General features: G+C 38.3%; 1 protein-coding gene across 1 annotated transcript; it reads left to right on the top strand.

Annotated features, from left to right (window-relative positions):
• Window positions 1–19642: 19642 nt before the first annotated feature.
• LOC126802517 (serine/threonine-protein kinase-like protein At3g51990) lies at window positions 19643–21543 on the top strand. The gene has a single exon (XM_050530152.1). It carries the CDS (start codon window positions 19871–19873, stop codon window positions 21338–21340), a length of 1470 nt encoding a protein of 489 aa, XP_050386109.1. The 5' UTR covers window positions 19643–19870; the 3' UTR covers window positions 21341–21543.
• Window positions 21544–24536: the final 2993 nt, after the last annotated feature.

Raw genomic sequence — 24536 nt, 5'->3', positions numbered from 1 at the left:
TGTAGATACATGAAATTTAATTAAGTAAATCATCTTCATTAAATAATAAATCGACCAAGAACCCGACAAAATTGTACAAGTGGGCCAAAAGCCAACAAAGTTGGTGCGGATCCGAATAAAACTCGTGTCAGCACATAAATGGATGATCATAATCAAAACTACGTGATTCTGACTTAAATCGAAAATTGAATGTCATTGACGATTCGAAATGGTAATCGGACATTTGATTAAATTAATAAATTCCTTAACGGTTATAATTAAATTAATTATTTTTTGTTTAATTTAGTTATGAGAATAACTAATTTTAAATTAATCAGAAAATACATATTGATTTAATTATACAATGAATGAAATTTATTATTTTAGTGTTATTAAAATATTCTATAAAATAGAAGCCTTGACACTATAAATACCCCATTCAATATGAAGAGAAAGGGACTTGAGAAGAAGAGAGAAAATCACTTGAGCAAGATCACTCTCGAGAAATCCCGAAGTCTCTCAAGTCCACGAAGATCATCAAGTCCACGAAGAATCATCAAGTCATCAAATCGCTTGTTCTTCATCAAATCCAAATCCAAACTCAAGTCCACGAAGAATCATCAAGCTACCAAATCGCTCGTTCTTCATCAAATCCAAATCCAAACTCAAGTCCACGAAGAATCGTCAAGCTACCAAATCGCTCATTCTTCACCAAATCCAAATCCAAACTCAAGTCCACGAAGAATCGTCAAGCTACCAATCGCTCGTTCTTCATCAAATCCAAATCCAAACTCAAGTCCATGAAGAATCGTCAAGCTGCCAAATCGATCGTTCTTCATCAAATCCAAATCCAAATCACACTCAAATTCTCAAGATCAAGTGCACGTCACCCTTGAGCCAAGTTACATACGGAGATAGAATCAGAGGAGTTCACAAAGATTGTAACCCCGCACTTGATTATAAATAAATCACACTTTATTTGTACATGTGTCTGCATTCTTGTTTGTTTCCAGTGGGACATTTTTGGCCTCTCATCTCCTTCTCCGAAGAAGTCTTCAAATTCGTTTGTGCGATGGCTGCCAAGAACAACCAAGCCGTTCCATCGACGAAATCCAAGTCCACAACCGCGAGGTTAAGCGGAGAGGCCGAGCTGGTCAAGAAATCCAAACAAACATTCTCCAGATCAAAGAGTGAACCGAGTGCCCTTGTCACCCGGAGCGTAGCTAGAGCTCAACCCACAACATTTATGGCACTTGCTAGTAACCTCGTTAACCAGTCATCACCTTGGAGAGCTTGGGAGCAATAGAGCATGCCTCTGAGAGTGGGAAGAAGCAAGCGTCAAAAGAGAATGAGCCAAAAGAGCAATCTCCTCTATCCGTTCATGGTGATGGCCCGATCCTGGAAGACGTTTTCTCTGATGAAGAATCAAGCCCGGCATCATACCATGGAAGTCCCAAAGAAGATGGCGATAACTTTCATTTTGTGGCACATGAATCCTCTTCTGACAATGCACAGGTCTTGGTGACGGGGGCATCCACTATCGACGAGCAACTCTCCAATCTGTTAGAGATGGTTGAAAAGCTTACCCGAACGATTTAAGAAAAGGATAATCAGACTAGACATGGACATCAGAGAGCGCTAAGGATGATCAGACTAGACATGGACATCGGAGAGCTAAAATCAAACACCTTGTTTCATGTTATCGATGCGAAGACCTCGTACAACTTGTTGTTAGGACGACCATGGGTACATGAAAATGGCATCGTGCCATCCACTTTACACCAATGCTTCAAGTTTTATCGCGGAGGTGTGAAAACCGTGGTAGAGGATATCAAACTATTCATAGAAGCTGAATCATACTTTGCAGATTCTAAATTCTACACAGATGAGGAGTCAATGAAAGAATGTCTTTCCGGTCGGAGTACCCTCCACGGGGAAAGCCGCTAAAGTTAGGGAGAATGATGCCAAATCAAAAGACGTTGAGCTTCATGGTGAAGTGTCGTAAAAAGTCTCATCTGAAGCAGCAACATCATCTGCGGAAAGAAAAGTCAGCCATGCATTTCCGGTCCTTCGCTATGTTCTGAAGTCTAGACGAAGGGAGGGGGAGTCTCCATTTGTGGGGACAAAGTCACAAGAGTGCCCACGAAAATTAAAAGAGGATGATGTGAAATTGTTGGAGGTGTCAACATTGCCATTAATAAAGGTGAGCAACCGAAATCCTACAAAACAGCTACTAAAGGGGTTTGTCAAACCAATTCAAGGTAAGACGGAACATGGATTGCTTCCCAAGAAAAGAACAAGTGAAGGGTTCGATCCTAACGCATACAAGCTGTTAGAAAAGGCTGGATACGACTTTGGTTCATCAAGAAAAAAGGACGACCAAGCTGCAGCAATGATGGCGCATGAGCTCGATGAATCACAAAAGAAGTTAAGAGAGCAAGGGGCAACAGTTGATTCTTCTAAAGCTGGTCTTGGTTTTACTTCGAGCAAGCCAATCAGAATTTCAGGAAGAAGAAGGGCGGAGCGAACCAATGTGCAACATATTAGTGTCGAGGTAGTTAAAGAGAAGAATCAAGAGGTTCAGTCAACCCCTCACATTTCGTTGTTCGATCACATTCGTCCAGGTTCCCGAAGAGCAACATCTGAACATATTGAAGGATCAATCACAAGGGCGTCAGTTTTTGACCGTGTGAACATGACAGCAAGTAGAAGTTCAGTCTACAATCGCATCGATAGTACAACCACTCGGACTTCCTTATTTAAAAGGATGTCATGTTCAGACAAAGATAAGAAAGAGTTAAACCCCATTCCGCGAAAGCTTGCATTGGAAAGGATCCAAGCACCTAAGGAACGACAAATATGCAAGAGGAAAATGACTTGTAGTCGAGCAAAGAGCAAAGAAATCCGAAGTCTTATCCCGTCACGCATGAAGAGACATTGTGTGTTGGAAGTGGATTCCACATATCAACTCAAAGTGAAGCAACATACCATCATATTCACTGGCCAAAAAGGAGATAGCAACATCGATAATGGTGGTGAGGATGACATTGTTCAAACCTCTTATCATGTCACGGTGGCAGAAGCAGATGTCGTAGAAGAAGACGATCATGAAGATTTTGAAATTGAAGTAGACGAAGCTCCTCCAGAACTTGAAGACGGGGGGGGGGGGGGGGCAAGCCACTATGGACGAAGTTAAGGAGATTAATTTAGGAACAGAGAAAGATCCAAGACCAATTTTTGTGAGTGCGTCTTTAAGTTCCGAAGAAGAAAAAGAATATCTTGATATGTTGCTCGAGTACAAAGATGTATTTGCTTGGACGTACAAAGAAATACCCGGCCTGGATCCAAAAGTAGCAGTTCATCGATTTGCTATCAAACCGGAGGCTCGACCGACCAAGCAAATACAAAGACGCTTTCGAACAGAACTTATTCCTCAAATTGAAGCAGAAGTTGATAAGTTGATTGCCGCAGGCTTCATTAGAGAGGTTCAGTATCCCAAGGGATCGCAAACATTGTTCCAATCAAGAAGAAGAACGGAAAAATCCGCGTTTGTGTAGATTTTCGTGACTTAAATGAGGCATGTCCAAAAGATGATTTCCATCTGCCAATCATAGAGCTCATGGTGGATGCGACAACTAGGCATGAGGTTTTGTCATTCATTGACGGATTATCAGGTTACAACCAGATAAGGATGGCCTTAGAGGATGAGGAACTCACTGCATTTCGAACTCCCAAAGGAATTTATTGCTATAAGGTCATGCCATTTGGGGTAAAAAATGCCGGTGCAACGTACCAACGCGCTATGCAGAAACTTTTCGGTGACATGCTGCACAAGTATGTAGAATGCTTTGTTGATGATTTAGTTGTCAAAACAAAGAAAATAAGTGATCACTTGCAAGATCTACGAAGAGTGTTTGACATGTTATGCGAGTACTAGTTAAAAATGAATTCTTTGAAGTGTGCCTTCGGTGTCAGTTCTGGAAAATTTCTTGGGTTCATCGTGAAGCACCGAGGCATCGAGGTAGACTAATCCAAATTTAAAGCCATCCATGAAATGCCAGAGCCAAGAAATTTTCATGAGTTTAAAAGCCTCCAAGGACGACTTGCCTTCATTAGATGGTTCATATCAAACCTGGCGTGTCGTTACCAACCGTTCAGTCGACTCATGAAGAAAGATGTTCCATTTGTATGGGATAAAGCTTGTCGCAATGCCTTTGAGAGCATAAATAAATACCTGGCGAATCCTCCAGTGTTGGGTGCACTTATCGCCGGGAAACCTATTATCCTTTACATCACGGCTCAAGAGAGATCACTTGGGACCCTCCTTGCCCAAGAAAATTAAGCCAAAAAGGAGAAAGTCTTATACTACTTAAGTCGGACCCTCACCGGACATGAGTTAAATTATCCGCCGAAAAAGAAGATGTGTCTTGAACTAGTCTTCGCCATTCAAAAGTTGAGGTATTACATGCAAGCTTACTCAATGCACTTGGTGGCGCGAGCCGATCCAGTAAGTTCATATTATCTAAACCAGTTCTAACCGGGCGCCTGGCTAAGTGGGCATTACTATTGAACTAATACGACATCGTATATGTGCCCGCTAAAGTAGTGAAAGGACATGCGTTGGCCGACTTCCTGGCAGACCACCCTATTCTCGCGGATTGGGAAATCTCAGATGACTTCTCGGACGAGGAAGTCTTCCTTGCAGAGGTCCTCCCTACTGGGAAGATGTTTTTCGATGGCTCATCTAGGGCAGACAGAGCAGAGGCTGGTGTTATCTTTGTCTCTCCACAAAAACATATATTGCCATATTCTTTCACTCTTGGGGAACTGTGCTCCAACAATGTCGCAGAGTACCAAGCGTTGATCATGGGATTGCAAACAACGTTAGAAATTGAAATCCAAATTCTCGAAGTGTATGGGGACTCGAAGTTGGTGATTGATCAACTGGTCACTAATTACAAGGTCAAGAAGGAAGATTTGGTACCTTATTTCCAACTCGCCACACAACTCTTGAAGGGCTTTGATAATGTTACACTCATACATGTGCCACGGAAAGAAAATCAAATGGCAGACGCATTGGCAAACTTGGCGGCGACCTTGGCTTTGTCTGGAGATGAAATTTTGGACATCCCAATTTTCCAAAGGTGGGTCATGACGACAAAGCCTTCACTCCAGTGTGTCAGTTCTCATGTAATGTCAGTTTACACCATTGATGTTGAAGATTGGAGGCATTCTTTTATCGACTATCTTGAGCACAACAAGCTTCCCGAAGATTCGAAGAAAAGGTGGAGCCTCAAGCGGCGAGCACCGCACTTCCTCTACTACAAAGAAACTTTATATCGGAGGTCATTTGACGGAGTACTTCTTCGATGCTTGGGAAAAGATGAAGCGGTCAAAGCCATGGAAGAGGTTCATTCTGGAGTGTGTGGGGCACATCAGTCGGGACCAAAGTTACATTTTCAAGTAAGACAAATAGGGTATTATTGGCCCGCCATGGTCAAGGATTGTATGGAGTATGCACAAAAATGCCAAGCTTGCCAATTTCATGCCAACTTCATTCATCAGCCACCTGAGCCATTGCATCTGACAATTGCTTCGCACCCATTCGACGTTTGGGGAATGCATGCAATCGGACCCATCATTTCGAAATCATCGGCCGGTCATATGTACATCTGGCAGCCACAGATTCCTTCTCAAAGTGGACAGAGGTGATACCGCTTAAAGAAATAACGAAAGAAAATGTTGTGGACTTCATTACGGGAAGCATTATACAACACTATGGTATACCACAGTGCATCATCACAGACAACGCCAAATATTTCTCGAATGCCACAACAAAAAAGTTGAGCAAGAAATTCCACTTCAAGCTTCACTTTTCTTCGATGTACAACGCCCCGGCAAATAGTTTGGCAGAAGCATTCAATAAAATGCTTTGTAACATTCTAAAGAAAACTGTCAGCAAGAAGCAGATGGATTGCCATGAGAAATTGGGCGAAGCTCTCTGAGTTTAAAGAACAACATATCGGACAGCCACAAATGCTACACCTTATTCTCTCGTCTATTGTGTCGAAGCCGTGTTACCATTAGAGAAAGAAATTCCGTCATTGAGAATTGTTTTGCAAGAAGGTCTCACAAATGAAGAAAATGTCAAGTTGCACCTGCAAGATTTAGAAGCTTTGGACGAGAAGAGGCTTGATGCACAACAATACCTGGAATGCTACCAAGCTCGGATGTCACACGCCTTCAATAAAGGTGTTCGAGCACGGTCATTTCAAGTTGATAATTTAGTTCTTGCTATTCGAAGACCCATCATTATGACGCACAAGACTGGCCTCAAATTCAAGTTGAAGTGGGATGGTCCTTACGTCATCAAAGAAGTATACACTAATTGAGCTTACAAAATTGTGGCAGAAGACGGTTTGAGGATCGGTCCCATTAACGGCAAGTTCTTGAAGAAGTATCATGCCTTGAAAACGTCAAAACATGCTCCAACTCTTCACGAGTCTAACTGCACAAGACCAAAAAAAACACTCCACGATTGCATGAGCTTAAACTGCACAAGACAAAAAAAAACCTTTGAACTACGTGATGACTTGATTCCTTCTTTAGAAGGATACGTATGTAGCTTGAGAATAACAACCTTAAGTTCAGTCACATCAAAAAAAATATATAAGGGTTTGATTGAAAAAAGAGAGTAAATCCTGATCATTCAAGTCAGCTATCACATCCAGGTCAAACCCTTGAAGCTACTTCGACGTTCTTCAAAACTGGTTCGCAACTTCTTTCCTCTTCAATCTCTGTTGCAGTCAATTCTGGAATCTCTCAGATTTGGCATTTCTTCTGTTCTAGATTAACAAGTCTAGCATCATGAAGAAAAAAAGGTCTGCATCTGGCGAGTGCAACGTTTGCTCTAACTTATGTCGTTCTTCCTTCAAGTTCTCAAGGGACTCAAAGATAGACTGACGCTGATCAAAAGTATTTTGTCGAATTTCTTGGGCTGTTGTAATCAAGCGAAGTTCTACAAACGTTCAAACTTAGCACCTCGTTGCCTGACCTGGGCATTTGGAAGCTGACTACTGGGCGATTCACTGTACTGCAAGACAGGAGTTCAGCTGGCATAGAATGGAGCTTTAAAATCAAATGGCCCAGTAAGAGATGGATATACAGTTAAGGTGGTGCCATCATTTTGCTCATCTTCAACATCGTCGAGGATAGGTCGTTTACGTTCTTCAAACTCTTGAAAGCCGCCATGGTGAATGTGATGCGTAAAGCGTAACACGCTTTTGTTGACTGCTGTCAAGTCTATGAAATGAAAGCAATCAAGCGATTAGGTCGTTTACGTTCTTCAAACTCTTGAAAGCAACCATGTTGAATGTGATGCGTAAAGCCTAACACGCTTTTTGTTGACTGTTGTCAAGTCTATGAAATGAAACCAGTCAAACGATTAGGTCGTTTACATTCTTCAAACTCTTGAAAGCCGCCATGGTGAATGTGATGCGTAAAGCCTAACACACTTTTGTTAACTGCTGTCAAGTCTATGAAATGAAAGCAGTCAAGCGATTAGGTCGTTTACGTTATTCTTTTCTCTTGAACGGTGGCATGTTGAATGTGATGCGTAAAGCCTAACACGCTTTTGTTGACTGCTGTCAAGTCTATGAAATGAAAGCAGTCAAGCGATTAGGTCATTTACGTTCTTCAAACTCTTGAAAGCCGCCATGGTGAATGTGATGCGTAAACCCTAACACTCTTTTTGTTGACTGCTGTCAAGTCTATGAAATGAAAGCAGACAAGCGATTATGTCATTTACGTTCTTCAAACTCTTGAAAGCCGCCATGGTGAATGTGATGCGTAAAGCCTAACATGCTTTTGTTGACTGTTGTCAAGTCTATGAAATGAAAGCAGTCAAGCGATTAGGTCTTTAAAGCCGCCATGCTGAATGTGATGCGTAAAGTCTAAAACGCTTTTATTGAGTGTTATCAAGTCTATGAAGTGAAAGCACTCAAGCGATTAGGTCATTTACGTTCTTGAAATCCTCCAAAAATCAACGTGTTTCGAAAGCAGTCAGATGACTAGATCGACCGCAACTCTCAAATTTGTTGTCAAAATCCTACAAAAAAAAGTCAAAATCAGGCCATGATCCTAAAAAAAAAAAATAGGATCGCATCATAGTCGAGCCGAGTTTGAGCCACGTTGGAGCCGAGCCGAGTTGGAGCCGAGGTGAGTTGGAGCCAAGCCGAGTTGGAGCCGAGCCGATGAGTAACCGAGCCGGAAGGCTGTGTTTGCTTGCCTTTAATCCGCAATTGGTGGTGCGCCTTTTAAGAAACCCGGTCAGTCAATACCCCATTCCTACCTCTCCCACGACACACTTTGAAACCCCTTTCTCTCTCTAAAAAAAATAGCCGTTTCGTATCACAACTTATCATATTTGCTTTACCAAGACCACATCCGCAATTGATGCAAAAAAAGGTAGAAACCCAGTCCCCCTTTCTCTCTCTCTCTCCCTCGTCATCTTCTTCTTCTTCTCCTCATCTACGCCATCCCCCTTTTCTCTCTCCCTCTTCACCTCAGCTTCTATTTCCTTCTCTCTTTCACCAACTTCACTTGCCTTGGACACACAAACTTTTAGAGCTTCCTCTTTTGGATTCTATTATCTGAAATACGATTTTCAGCTTTTACCGAAGAGCTAGGAAAACCTTCAATTTGTCAACCTTTTGAGCATGGATCTCTGAAGAATCTCCATTGTTCAAGAGTTTCTTCTTCTTTGATGGAGACGTCATCAATGGTGTCCTATCCTCAAGCTTCTTCTTTAATTTAGAGGCCTCATCATCTATTCTTCTGAGATCAACATTTATCTTCAATTCCACTTGAGAAAGCTTCAGCCTCTCCACCTCCTTGAGCAGAACCACCCACCGCCTCAGTATCTCAGCCCTCTCCGGTCCACGACACGTCACAGCTTCCTCCTCCAGCCTCTGTACATTCTTTTTCACACTCCGAAAGGTCTGATTGCCTAGACGGTCCTGGAAGCGCTTGGCGCCTTCGGCGACTGCATGGCCGGTCTGCTGGACGACGGAATCGGCGTAGTTCTTAACGGTGCGGGTGAGGTTGTTGTTCCCAACCTCCACGGCTTTGTTCACCGCTGATCTCACCCACGACATTTTTTCTACGAGTGTTGTGTGGAGGCGAGTATGCAGTCACAAATTTTAGGTCGAAAATTAGAGTTTGATTTGAGGGAGATGATGACAGGTTTGGGAGTTAGGTGAAATGGAGGCAAGGTTCGTCTTGGATTGAGAGAGAGCCATTGTCAGTTTGGAAGAAGAAGAAGACTACACTGTTTTTATTTCGTTGCCAACCAGACAATGGCAATGATAAATAGGATACAAGAAGAAAAGGCAGCAATGCAGATGGAAACTTTGCAGTGCCAAAGAATGAGTGATGATCACATGCAAAGGTCCCTTTGCAGGACTTTCCATGTATTATAGGTTGAACAGAGTTCAGTACTACCAGAGGAATTTTGCCATGTGCCGTGAGTGCTCAGTGCCATGAACTTTTATTGAGTGCTCAGTGCCAGTCGTACTGCCTTTGTAAGATTGGGAGACCAGAAAAAACTCATGCTCTTTGATTCTCTCAAGAAGAAAGGCATAAAGTCAAATGAGGGTGATGCTGAGGCCAACAAGAGTGAAACAAAAAAAAGTAGAGAAATTGGAAATCTGGTTGGAAAGTGAGCATGCCACTAAGGGGACTTTTCATGTGTTCAAGGCTGGACAACTCCATTGATTCTTTCAAACATGCTTTCGGTCGACGGAAAGATTTTCAAAATTAAATTCATCTGATTAAAATATATGATAGAAAAATTATTATAAAATTTGCGAAGCCTTTAGCTCCGCAAATTCTCTAAATCAAAATGCATACTTCAAGTTACGCTTTCGGCACGCAACGATGATAGGAGCACTTTGTGCGACGTTCTTAACATGTTTTTACCTCAATTTGTACTTTGTTTAGCCCTTATTGTTGTACAATTGAGTCATTGAGTCGTAGTAATAGTCTTGAGCGGTATTGGATGTATTTTTGTGCTTACATGAGTTAAAAACGCATGATTGGTCTAGAGTCCTAGTTTGACTAGGAATCCTTGTTAGGTTTTGAAACTAATTATCTCTTACTTATGATTTTATTTTCTTATTTTCAGATTGGATTGAAGAGATAATTAAAGAAAAAAAGATGGAGCCAAGTCATGCAACAATTAAATAGAAGATGATCATTAAAGGCATAAACCATGGCATGTTTTAGGGAATAAAACTTTCCATGATTTAAGGGATTAAAGCATGACATTATTATAGAAAGAAAGAAGCAATTTCAAACCATCCATCTTTCCTCTATATATACATGGCTTCACCTCTCAAATATCATGACTTCTCATTAGCATTCAAGAGCCAAAACTCTACCAAAACACCACCATAAACTTCTCTCACATATTAGCCAAGCCGTCCACCCCAAAACCATCATCATCTCCACCGAGTTTCACCATTGAAGACACACCTCCAAGGTTCCTACAACGTGTGATTCTCGCAACTCATCTCCATGGCTTCGTCTATTTGTGTTAATCTACAATTCTTTGTCTATGAAGATTGTAAGTTGTTGTTTATGTGGAAATATTGGTTTTGTATTTGTTTTAAAATTTTCAGATTGTATTTGATATTTTTTTGAGACTATGTCGAATCTATGTTCTTATAATTAATGAGTTTGTATTTCTATTGTTGTGTTCTAATCATCTTTCTCATACTTTTAGATAATTTTCAGATATGTGCATATGAATTTAGTGGTTGGATGCAATCCCTAAGATTGTGTTTGAGTGCTAGATTCATCAACCATATTGACACAAATCGAATCATGCCCTAAGTAGGTTCGGTTTGTGTTGATTAAAAGTGGTAAAAATTCTGGAAATTTGCATGTGAAACCATGGTGGGTGACGTCACACATAAAACATGTCTCCAACAAAGATTTAGTGCTTAAATGTAATCTTGTTTGATTTCTACTCTAAGTGTTATTGAATTTGATTGCATGCAAATTTAGATTAGGCCCTAAGTCAATCTAAATGTTAATTGAAATCTTGCATGATTAAATGATCCCCTAAGGCTCTAATTGTATTGGTGTCTAAAAAGTATGTAATTGGTCGAATTAGAATGCATGATAGGTTCGAACTTGTAATTATGTGGTGTAATGGTAAATTTGGTTTAAGTTTGTTAAAGAAAAGTCGATCATGTAAATAGTAATGTAGGTTTTATTTTAGTAGTTAATAATCAATCTCAAACCCCCAATTATTTGTTAACACTAAAAGTTTAGAGTTCCCTTCAATTCCCCGGAAAGAACGATCCCTGCTTATTCTATACTAACGATGATGTTTTACAGGGTTTATTATTGACGTTTTAACCAACGCTCTATCAAACGACGACATGTCTGCAGCCCAACTAGAAGTGTGGGCATTTGTAGACACATGAAATTTAATTAAGTAAATCATCTTCATTAAATAATTAAATCGACTAAGAACCCGACAAAATTACACACGTGACCTAATAGTCAACAAAGTTGGTGCGGATCCGAATAAAACTCGTGTCAGCACATAAATGGATAATCGTAATTAAAACTACGTGATTCCGACTTAAGTCGAAAATTGAATGCCATTGACGATTCGAAATGGTAATCGGACATTTGATTAAATTAATAAATTCCTTAATGGTTATAATTAAATCAATTATTTTTTATTTAATTTAGTTATGAGAATAACTAATTTTAAATTAATCAGAAAATACATATTGATTTAATTATACAATTAAAAAAATTTATTATTTTATTGTTATTAAAATATTCTACAAAATAGAAGCTTTGACACTATAAATACCCCCTTCAATATGAAGAGAAGGGGACTTGAGAAGAAGAGAGAAAATCACTTGAACAAGATCACTCTCGAGAAATCTCGAAGTCTCTCAAGTCCACGAAGATCATCAAGTCCACGAAGATCATCAAGTCCACAAAGATCATCAAGTCCACGAAGAATCATCAAGCCATCAAATCGCTTGTTCTTCATCAAATCCAAATCCAAACTCAAGTCCACGAAGAATCGTCAAGCTACCAAATCGCTTGTTCTTCATCAAATCCAAACTCAAGTCCTCGAAGAATCATCAAGCTACTAAATCGCTCGTTCTTCATCAAATCCAAATCCAAACTCAAGTCCACGAAGAATCAGCACGCTGCCAAATCGATCGTTCTTCACCAAATCCAAATTAAAATCAAACTCAAATTCTCAAGATCAACTGCACGTCACACTTAAGCCAAGTTACATACGGAGAAAGAATCAGAGGAGTTCACAAAGATTGTAACCTCGCGCTTGATTATAAATAAATCACATTTTATTTGTACACGTGTCTGCATTCTTATTTGTTTTCAAATTCTCGTTCTACAAATACATTTATATAACAAAATAATTATTTCCTAAATGTTAATATGGTAATATAAAATAAAAATGTAAACCATAATAATAGTGTGGCCCGCTATATACCCTGTGAAATTTGGTAGCCAAATTTGACCTGCCTTTGGCCAAAGGTGGGAGATGCCCTAAGCTTCAGCAGAATCAACAATTTTGCATTCCCACACTAAACATAGCCCATGCTTCAGCAATCAGCAAAGCCACAACAGAAAATATTGCCACCCCGATCAACACGGACTGCAATGTTTACTATATTGAGTATGTTTTTGAGTGACTCAATTCCTACATATCTCTACTCTCTTGCTTAAAATTAGATATTAACGAAATTGTTTAATGTATGCTAAAAAGTCGGTAGCTTGGATCATTCTCCTTTATATGATTAATCAGCTCTAATTTGTGTCGTCTAATAGCAAAGATAATTAATTATGGACTCTGTTTAAAACTAAAGTAACTATGGGCTTGTAAGTTGGTCCAAATTAATGAGAACAATATGTTTTGCTATTTTTTATTTTGCAGAAGTGTTGGTTGATGTCCACATACTCTGATCTTCCCACATCCTTGATCATTGAGAAGTTTAGCCATTGCTTTTGTTGAGAATATACATTTTACATTAGGAATTATGACTTAGTCTGTGAGGTTATAAGGGTTTGTGTCACTACATCCATTATCAATCGGTTTTGGATGTGAACTCTATATTACTTTATTATGGTATCATGCCCAGATTAGCTACATCCACGTGTAAGCTCAAATGAGCACATGGACTTCACGTCACCCAAAATGTTGTCCATGTGCATGACTTGAAAAATCACCACACGTGCGGGTGCGTGTTGATAATATACATTCCACATTGGGAATTAAGATCTAGCATGTGAGTTTATAAGTGTTTAGACCACTTCATCCATTACCAATTGATTTTTGATGTGAACTTCATATCACTTTATTAGCTTTGAGGATGAAAATATCGTTTATAAAAACCTGCGGGCAAACATGCATGACGAGTTATGAACTTTTCGGCCATTGAGTGGCCATTTGTCGATGTCCAGAAATGGCAAGATTGACCCTAGTGTGTCGCCAGAGCACGAAAATAAGAGTAGAAAGAACTCAAAGCCAAAAGTATAAGATAGTAGAGGAATTATTCAAAGGTGATTCCAACAATGTGGATGATCGATCCTCTTACTGACTCTGGGAAATTGATATGTTCTATAAACAAGTTGATATTCATCATGTCGATCACTCTTTTAACGGGTAAGCTCTTCTTGTGCAGTGTATATATATATATATATATTTCTTATCCAGAGTGAAGCTTCACTCTGTATATATATATATATATATATATTCCTTATCCAGAGTGAAGCTTCACTCTGAAATTACAGAGTGAAGTTCCAATTTTGGCACACTTTTCGGTCAAATTTTTTCACCATAAATGATTCAATATTTAGATATGATATTCAAGATCATCTATACAAATTTTCATCTGATTCGGATATCGTTAAGGTATTTAAATTAGATTAAATCAATGAATGAATTAAAACTGTTCAACGTGAACCGTTAGTGTAAATCTCAATTTTGAAAACTCAAACAATTGTCAAATTAGATGAAACTTTGTAGAGATGATCTTGAATAGCAAACCTAATTATTGAATCGCTTATGGTGAAATTTTTTGACCGAAACGTGTGCCAAAATTGTAACTTCACTCTGTAATTTCAGAGTGAAGCTTCACTCTGGATAGGGACTGATATAACTGTATATATATATATATATATTCAGAGTGAAGCTTCATTCTGAAATTACATAATGAAATATCAATTTTAGCACACTTTTCGATCAAATATTTTCACCATAACTGATTCAATATTTAAGTATGTTATTCAAGATCATCTCTACAAACTTTCATCTAATTCGACAATGGTTTGAGTTATAAAAATTGAGATTTACACGAACGGTACATGTTGAACAATTTTAATTCATTCATTGATTTAATCTAATTTCAATACCTTAATGATGTCTGAATTGAATGAAATTTTATATAGATGATCTTAAATAACATACTTAAATATTGAATTACTTATGGTGAAAAATTAAACCGAAAAATATCTAAAATTGGAACTTTACTCTTTAATTTCAGATTGAGAATAGGGACTATATATATATATATATATATATATATATATATATTGAGTTGAAACTGTGGCTAATGAACAAACTCATGAGAAGGTAATTCTTCTGTTAATGTGGAGTCTTTGGATGACTACTTTACTAGTCCCGAACCATTTAATGGGACTCCCGTTATTTTGGTCTCTTTGGAGTCTATCTCTATACTAGAAAATTTATTGGAGTTAATGCAATTGTTACAAATGGAGAATTGTCTTACTAGATTTGAATGGGGACTGATGTGGATAGGTTTTTAAACTAGAGGTGTCAAATGAGCCCAAAAGCCCAACCCGTTATTGTAATGGGCCGGGCCCGATCCGAGCCCATTTTTAGCCCGTCACGATGAATTCATGGGCCGGCCCGTTAAACAAATAATTTTTGTTATTTATATAAATATTTAAATAATTATCATTATTAGACTTGAATATTAGACTTTTAAATTAAAATATCTTGATTATTTCATTATTTTAGCTACAATATTTCACAAATATTATCAAAGTAGTGAAAAAAAGTCATTATTTTGACATACGTAGCGTTTTAGAAATAAAGTTATGATATATGTTATAGTATTTGATTTATTTTACTATTTTAAATAGTTATATAAAACAAATATTCTAAGTACAAAATATTTTTTATTTTAATTGTATCATATAATACTAATGGGCCGGCTTACTTCTTGGCCCGACATGGGCATGGGCCGTGGGTCTGACCGAGTTTAATATTTAAGCAAATAGGCCGGCCCGAGCCGAAACGATAAATAAATAGACCAGCTCGAGCACGGTACCCGGCCTCGTCTGTTTGTCACCTCTATTCTGGACCCTTCATCACCTTGACATTCAGCTTTACCGGCCAAATCGTATGTTGGAAAGGCTCACAACTATTTTTTTTAAAGTTGAATTCAATCTACATATATATATATATATTTTTTTTTTTTTGCTGAAATTTATAATCCTCATTTGACAATTCGCACTCTATAAGAAAACTTAAATTTTATCCTTAGTCACCCGTGTTTTGTTTTTTTTATACTCATTTTAACGAAATGAGGAAAGATTGAGTGTGTTACAAATTTGAGAATGTAAATTTCAGCCTTGTTTTTTTTGGAAATGAAAGTTTTATTGCTTAGTATATGGACGAGAAGGTTTAGGGTTTAGGTGGTTTGCAGGGTTAACAATTTTCAGGCTACCCTCTATCGACATCTTGAATCGTAGCTTCCTTGGACTCAGTTTGAAAGGTACCATCTCTATGCCAAGCTGTGACACTTCTGATTCCTCAGAAGACCGGCGCACTCCGGCCAACTTTGGCAGCGTTGGAAACTCTGATATACCTCACGAATATTAGCGTGCTGCCTCTTCTCATGACTCATGTGGGAAAAGATAGGCCGGTAACATGGGAGTTTCCAACACATGTTGCACATTAGCTCTAAATACCATCACGGGAACCTATGGGATTGGAGCGGAGGCATCTGTAGACTTTGTAAGCTATTTTTCTTCCTCATAAGTGTCGCCAGAAGTCATTTGATCTCAATCCAAATCCATACCAATTTAAAGGCATTACCATGATATCTAGAAAAACCACACCAACTAATTGAGATGATGTTCGTTGGGTAAGGTAGAGAAACCTATCTCCTCTGGCATGTACTTCCACTAACGTGCTCAGACGATTAAGCCCCTCCTCGATGGGACTTAAAAGCTACGGCACGAGCAACGCTCAATCTACGACCGAGTTCAAAAAATTCTTGTAAGAACTTGATTTCACTCTATGAAAGCTTCTTTCTGTTAATAAAATATATATTTTGGGGGATTAAGTTTAGTGGCTCTTTTTTTTATAAGAAATTTTTTTATATATAACTCATATACACTTGCGTGTCATTGAACTTTGGGTGTTAAAGTTTAGTAGCTCTCACTCATGACTAGGCGACTTTTTGATAATGGACATATTAAGTGATTGAATAAGGAGGGACATCAATAGATCTCACATCAAAGCATCTTTGAAATCATCTCTCATCATCATAAGTTAAAACCATCAATATATCTTATTACCATCTCCCACCATAAAGTATCTCCTATTTCCCCAAATAAATTTTGCCATGTGTGAACAGTGTAATGTTATCTATTGCATTTCGTAAGATAAATGGGTTCTATTTTTTATTTTATTTTCATTTTCTTCATAATCTATCCTCGTACTTTTTCTAATATTTCAATTATATCCATTTAATTTTAGTTACATATTAATTTCTTCATAAATACCATGTTTATTTTTATTTTTTACAAATAACTATTGTATCATCACGAACCTCGCATTGAGCTCTTTCATATGAGCCTAATATTAAATATGATGGAGTTAAATTATTTTTAATGCATAATAATTACTTATGATTTATAAATGATAATTAACGGCCTCTTCAAAACCTTCGTAGGGATGACTTCTGAGCTCGGAAAAAATACCAAACACACTGCTGCATAAAAGTAAAATAACTAAATAATACATAAATATTAAAAGAAGTCACTAATCACCGAATTTAATACTCTTGCAGATAATCATCACCTTTGTCTTGATTCAGCCTCGTCACCCTCCTCCAACTCTGCTAAGAGTTGATTATTATTTGCATAAGTGTGAAACAATAAATCTTGCTCTTGATCAAATGAAGCCATGATTCGATAAAAGTAATCATCAATTTTATTTGAAGAAAAGGAGGAGAATGATATATCAGAATTACTCATGAAAATGGATAGAAGATAGAATTAAATTATTGGAGGAATTAAAAATGATGTGATGAATATGTATTTATATAGAATTTTCAAAAATGTCTGTTAACCGTTGTAGATGTTAACAAAAAAAATAGTAGCTGTTTTTTCAATTAGAATTCAAATAATAGTTGTTGTCATCCCGAAACCCTATGTATAATTTACCATTTATATCTTATGGTGGGAACTTAAAAACAAAATGCAAAAAAGATGCTAAGAAATATGCTAAAACGGTAAACCATATATCACTTATAACTTACTAATTTTGTAGATGTTTTTAATGACAAGGCCACAAATGGAGTATTTGTTTAAACCAACTAGACATGATTCAAGGGAAAAATTCTTATATGCGGACCTCCCCACCACGTGGCTATGGGGAAAGCCAATCATTTATCAGAAATTTATTTCAGTGTTCCGATGTTACCCTCCCTTAAATAAGCATCATACCCAAACTACCCCGTGCTAAACTCCTTATTGGATAGCCCCACCGCCACGTGGTGGGGTTGCCCCACGGAAGAACTTCTCGATTCAAGGGGGTGATATCGATCGCCACCCAATAAATACCTGCCATGTATGATAATCTAGATTATGGGCTTACTATGGTTAAAGTTAATGAATAACCCTGTTAATTATCAGAAACTTTTCTTTAAAAAATATATTCTATTTATGACTCTCTCTCTCTCTCTCTCTCTCTCACAACTGAGCAGCTCTCTCTCTCTCTCTCTCTCTCTCTCTCTCTCTCTCTCTCTCTCTCTCTCACAACTGGGCAGCCGATCCTCTATCCCCAATTTTCTATTCCCTTCCCTATACCCTAATTAATTTTTGACATGTAATGAGTTAACAGTCAATTAAACTTATTATCCCCTTCTTCTTTGAAAAATAAAAAAAGCCCATACACAATCTCCTCCATCAAAGTCAATCTTCTCTATGATCCACCCAGATTCTTCCGGTGTTGTTCTTGCTAAAAAGATATGTAAAATCCTACTATTTCATAGCTTTATTTCCCTCGTTAGATTTTAGAAAACCATATGATTGTGGTTAAACTCATTCTCGTTGGCCTTTCATGAGACATGGTTGAAATTCTGGATTTGAGTTATGATATTCGTAGCAAGAATTGTAATGATATCTAACTTCTAGATCAATAAACTTATCAATTCACCATTTGGTTCTTGCTAACTCCATTGGTCTGGGTCTTCTTCCTTTTTTTTCTTTAAGAAAGATCTGGGTTTCCATGGAGGAGGACGGTAGAACTATACAACAAACTTGATTTCAAGCGAAATCCAAAGAACCCAAATGATCATAAGAAAAACAATGTGGAAATAGAAATCACGTAAGTCATCTACAGCTGTAATTTTCACAGTTCTCATACTATGAACAAAATTGAAAACTCTTAAAGGCTTTAAAAATTGAAAACTTTGAGTCAACATTCCATGTGAATCTAATCTAGTCTCGGAATGGAGATGCATATCATCTCTTTCTTTTGATATTTTTTTTAACCACTGAGTTTTTGCCTAAATAATCCAAAAATGCAAACAGAGGTAGGGAGGCTGTTAGGCTGCTTACGTGGCAGGACACATGTCAAAAATTGATTAGGGTATAGAGAAGAGAATAGGAAATTGGAGACAGAGGATCAGTTGCCTCTCAATTGAACTTTGCATCTGCACTGTAGCCGATTAGCAGATCTTATATCCACATTGAATCCCCTTAATTCTCCATCGTAGAAAAACCCATTGAAACATAGTTATCTTTTTTATCTATAAGGATTGTGTTCACTGGCTTTTACAGTAGAAAATCAAATAAAAGACAAAAGACAAATGGATTTTGAGATTTCTGTGTTTTGTTGTAGATGATTGTAATCATTATAGTTCGAGTTTATTTTGAAAATTGAGGTATTTAGGGTTTCGGAACACTGGGCAAATGATTGATTTCCATTGCTTTAGAATTTTCCCTTCGGTCATTTTGCCATCTCTGATCAAAGGAATAAGATGATGAGGTCTTGGAGATGAGAAATAATATTGTATTTATTTTATATTAGTCACGTATATTTTATGTTTATACAATATTACACGTGGAAGCATTTTATTGAGTGGTGATATCACCCCCTTAAGGTGGGGGGTGAGCAAATTTGAATCCAACTCCACACGGGAGAGAGGAGATGAATGAGTTGACATTAATAGATTTTTGCATACCAGTCATTTGCGTCTTGTTGTACTTGGCCAACTCAGGTTCATGTGTAGAAAGACTAGAAGACTGTCTTGGATTCCAAAATTGGAAGGTGGGCTCTCTCGACTCTCGAGTCCGATTCACCTATTTACAGTGTCTACTTATCGTAGAACACCCAAACCCCAAACAAAAACCAAACCTCCTCAACCAATTTTGGTAGGCAGAACTCTAAAACTCACCTCAAACACCACCAACCCCCCATTCTTTTGTGTTCTTCAATCCCAGAACTCAAAACCCAACTCAAAAGTAGTAATCCTTCTTCTGAGACTAGAGAAAAAAGAAAAAATTAAAGGAAATGGGGTACCTTTCTTGCAGAGCTGAATCTGCAATCTCAGTCTCCAATTCCCAGACCCCATCATCATCATCATCATCATCATCATCCCGTGAAAAACCCATCAAGATCCAACACTTCGATTACAGTGATCTCGTGGCCGCCACCAATGGCTTCTCCGATCAGAAGCTTCTAGGCAAAGGCAGCCACGGTTACGTCTACAAAGCCGTACTCCGTGGCCGCCTTGTCGCCGTCAAGAGACCCTCCAGTGCTCGCTGCCAGATTCCCAGACCCACCGGCGCCGAACCCACCAACGAAGTCGACAACGAGATCGAGATCTTGTCGAAGATTCAGAGCCCGAGACTTGTCAACCTCCTTGGATTCTCCAACGACTCGAAAGACAGGCTTTTGGTCGTGGAGTTCATGAGCAACGGTACTCTCTATGATGTTTTACATTCTTCTAGCACTAATAACAATAGGCCTCCTAGTTGGGGGAGGAGAATTAGATTAGCTTTGCAAACTGCTAAGGCTATAGATACTTTACATTCGTCAAACCCACCTGTCATTCATAGAGATATTAAGTCTGCAAATGTACTTATTGACCGTAGCTACAATGCCCGCCTCGGGGATTTTGGGTTGGCATTAAGGTGCCATTTGGATGACTATAAGCTCCTGTCAACTCCGCCGGCGGGGACTATGGGGTATTTGGACCCTTGTTATGTTACCCCGGATAATTTGAGTACTAAAACTGATGTGTTTAGTTTTGGGATTTTGTTGTTGGAGATTATAAGTGGGAGGAAGGCTATTGATGTTGGGTTCTCGCCGCCTTCAATTGTGGATTGGGCTATTCCTCTTATCAAGAGAGGGAAGCTAATTACTGTTTATGATCCCAGGATCGTGCCTCCTAAAGATCCTGTTGTGAGGAAGCAGCTGGCTGTGATTGCAGCCAAGTGTGTCAGGTCCTGTAGAGAGCGGAGGCCGTCGATGAAGGAGGTTGTGCTTTGGCTTACCGGGCTGAGTAAATTGGTGCCTCTGCATTCGTGGAATAATTTTAGCAATCCATGTATGATGGTAGAGACCATGGGGCAGCCCGTTGAATCAAGGGCTTCGCAGATGAATTTCAAGCCACATAGGTTTGGAGAAGAGAATTGTGAAAGCATGGAAGCTAAGTTGGCTAGGCAAGCTATAAGGAATTCGCGGAGGGTTTATTCTGATTTGGGGTTTAGTAGCAATTTGATGGAGCTTATGGTCGGTACTGATGAAGAGTCTGAATTTCAGGGTAAGGCAGATGGACAAGAGCCCAATTCTAAGCCAGCAAATCAAGTTTCTAGATTTGGCAGTGCAAGATACTTTAGCCGAGGGAGTAATCAGCCAACTCCTAGTAATGGGAGAGAAATCCCACAGTTGATTAAAAATCCTTCATTTGGACAAAGGTCATTTATATGTTCAAAAAGAGATGATACCGTTTCACATGCAAATAGTGGTAGCTGGTGATATCCAGTTTGCGGCATAAATTTGATTCAAATGAATTGAATGAAGGAACCTGCAAGCTTTTTTGCTTGCAATTTTATAGATTGATGTAGATTTGTTGGTACCTCATTTATTCTTGATTTTGTTACCTGATTATATGTGTATTCATTTATTTGTTAATGTTTTTTCAAGTATCATATATGAATATCAAGGATACATTGCTGATGTGCCCCCTACAAGTTATACTACTTATCTTTGTCATCTTTTATTCATGTAAATGATATTAGGCATTAGCATTATATATATATATATATATATATATGATTATCCAACTTCTATCATTGGATGTGAATTTGGTTTTTGCACTATTGCATTGCCAATCTTCCCCGAGATTTCAGAATACTGATTCTAAAGAGATCCTATAACAATGTATATGCTTTGCTCCAAACAGTCTTGTGGAGGTGTAGAAACTAACAATGAAAACATTGCTCTCATTACAAACTGGTTAGTTCAAGCTTTTGAAGAGTCCATTGTTCATATACAAAACTTGCCGCAGAAGTACTAGTGAAAGCTTTTTCTCTCATTGTATATTAGTGTCTTGAAAGGATTTAGCTTCAGGTCTGAGCTCTAAATGTATATCCCTGTTTGCTAGTGTAAATGATTGAGCAAAAGCAGGAAACTTGAGCCGAGTTGAATGCTGAATGCAACTATTCTTTTTTTATATCTGTTCCACACTAGGGTGTCATTGGTATTCAAGAAACGTTTGCAGGTCAGACACATATGGTTTGTTCATACATTTGTGTTCCTTTCCTTTGAAGAAGACCCACAGAAACACTTCCAAACAGGCCATACTAGAAACAAGGGACAAAAATTGAGTGTTAACTTGTCTCTGAACTTGACATGTAATGTGGTTTCTTATGAAACAAGATATGATGGATTTATATTACCAGTTAGAAACAAGATATATATTTGCAAGTTATCTAGTGGCATCCTGCTGCTATATTTTAGCCAAAAAATGCCAAATAGTATCACGGGCATCCAGATCGGCATGGTTGGTAACCACTGATATTTTGTCATCAGGTCCCATGGTTCACATTTATCAACTCATCCTCCAGTTCTTAACTTCTTATATATCCAATATTTTCTCTGGTTGTTTAGCATATCATTGGACCCCTAACTTAATATTTGTTATTATGGCGTTGTCGGTCACCAAATTGCAGAAAAGAAAGCATCTGCACAACAAGAACAAGTGAGAATAAGTGAAGAAACATTGAACTCTCCTGCCAAACAATAGGGATCACCCTAAACCTGAAGCATGAAGTGAAGTAATTGGACAAAGTTTGTCAGGGTTGGTAAGTCGAACATATTAATTTTCTACACCATCTACACCATATTCTTTATATACATTGTAGGATCTTCGTGTACATCGATGTCTTCATCATTCAAAGTCTAGACTAAAATAAGGTGGAATCTGTTAGTGTATAATTCGTCTAAAGCTCGAATGAAAACGCAAATGAAAGCATCACTAACCTGAAATTTTGGTTATATTCATGATAGAATGCCCACATTTGAATATGAGTTTGGCTTCTAGATAGGTTTGACAATAGATCGACAAGGTAGAATAATTCTACCCAGAATATAATTGGAAATTTCCACTTTAGTCTTCTTTTAATCTTCTTGTTTGACTGGCTTACAGTATCGACCACACACTGTTGCTTTGTTTTTCCATCATGAAGTTGGTCGTGCAATCTCGTCTCTAATCTTTCACTGTCAAGCATCTGTTTTTCTTTTACTTTTCACTTCTTCATCCCAGTCTAATCATTCAAGATATTAAGCACTACCAATCATTATATAACATGCAACTAGTTTTCATCGTCTCACTTCCATCAGACCATGTTATACTTAAAAAAAACTATTTTACCAGAGTGGAAACGTTAAATTTGAGAACCGAGAAGAGAGAATATAAAGGACTTATATGCCCAGTTGGATTATTATTTTTACTTGGTTGTTTAGGTCATTTGTTATATAAATATCCACCCTATAAATAGGATGTTATGTAATGTTCTCATTGAACGAAGAAATCCAAACCTCTCCTGCTCTTTTTTTTTTTTTACTGTTTTGCATTTGAATTCAATAAATCCATTGATTCCTAACAGATGTGTTTGAAGGTGCTCAACTTTCAGTTCTACCCATATCAAGTGAGTCCAGTCGCTAGAAGTTTAGAACACTGTTCAAACTGAACTCGATCACAAATTAATAACCTCTATTCTTGCGAGGCTTTTCTAAATTAGTAACTCAACTGTCTCTCAATCACGCATTATCTGGGGCAGAATGAAAAGTACCGCACCATCACTAAACTAGCTGAACTGAGCTGCAGCCAAAGAGTCTCTTCAGTAACGACAATTTTCTTGCATGCTGTACGTTTGTTTCTCATTTGGAGAGAATAAAACCCAGAAAAGCACAGACAAGTTGAATTTGTATCATCAAAAACCCTAGAAAGGCTCCTCCAAATTCGGTTTCAAACTCGAAAACAAGAAAAACCCTATATAGAAAAGGAACTGTGTCTTTAGCTTTTAGCAGTAAGCATAGGCAACTATATTCCACTTACCATATGTCAAGGCTTTACAGCTTGCATCTGCTTCTCGATCAGCCTCTTCTATTGAAATCCTGAAATTCGAAACCTTTTGGTTAATAAAACAAAAAGGTTGATATTGACGTTTTTAATCGGATGAACCAAGATTTTGTAGCCTAGTGTTTGGCATACTTTCTTTTGGCCTTGATGAGATCACACTCGGTTTATTTCCACATGTTTGTCTACTGGGAACTTCAAAAACTATTAAGCCTATAACGATGGGAGAAAAGCCCGGGTGTTTTGGCCTAAACCGATTTGAAATAGCGCATTCCAATACAGAAACAGGCACATCCACGAGTAGTGTGTAACTAAGTTTATAATGTTAGCGAAGACTAGGAGCCTAGGTGTAGAACTCACAAACCCCTCGAGTCTCGCAGACATGATCTACTCTTAGCGACCAAAATGGAGAAAACATTCTGACACGATCTCCCGGCCCAAACTAAGACGCTAATCATCAATTTTGTGGCAAAAAATGCCTCAACTTCAAATTTTCCTCTGCTTATTTCGTGTTGGCGCTACATACTGTGCGCGACCTAGTGACTTCAGGCATCAGTCAAATAGACAAACCAAAACAAGTAGTAAACCATG

The sequence above is a fragment of the Argentina anserina genome, chromosome 7 (assembly GCF_933775445.1).
Source record: "Argentina anserina chromosome 7, drPotAnse1.1, whole genome shotgun sequence".
Taxonomy (NCBI): domain Eukaryota; kingdom Viridiplantae; phylum Streptophyta; class Magnoliopsida; order Rosales; family Rosaceae; genus Argentina; species Argentina anserina.
The sequence above is the reverse complement of the archived record's forward strand: the minus strand, read 5'-3'. Positions and strand labels throughout refer to the sequence as shown.

What these genes read in the sequence shown, in the direction of transcription:
- LOC126802517 (XM_050530152.1), top strand. Translation starts at nt 19,871, where the DNA reads ATGGGGTACCTTTCTTGCAGAGCTGAATCTGCAATCTCAGTCTCCAAT.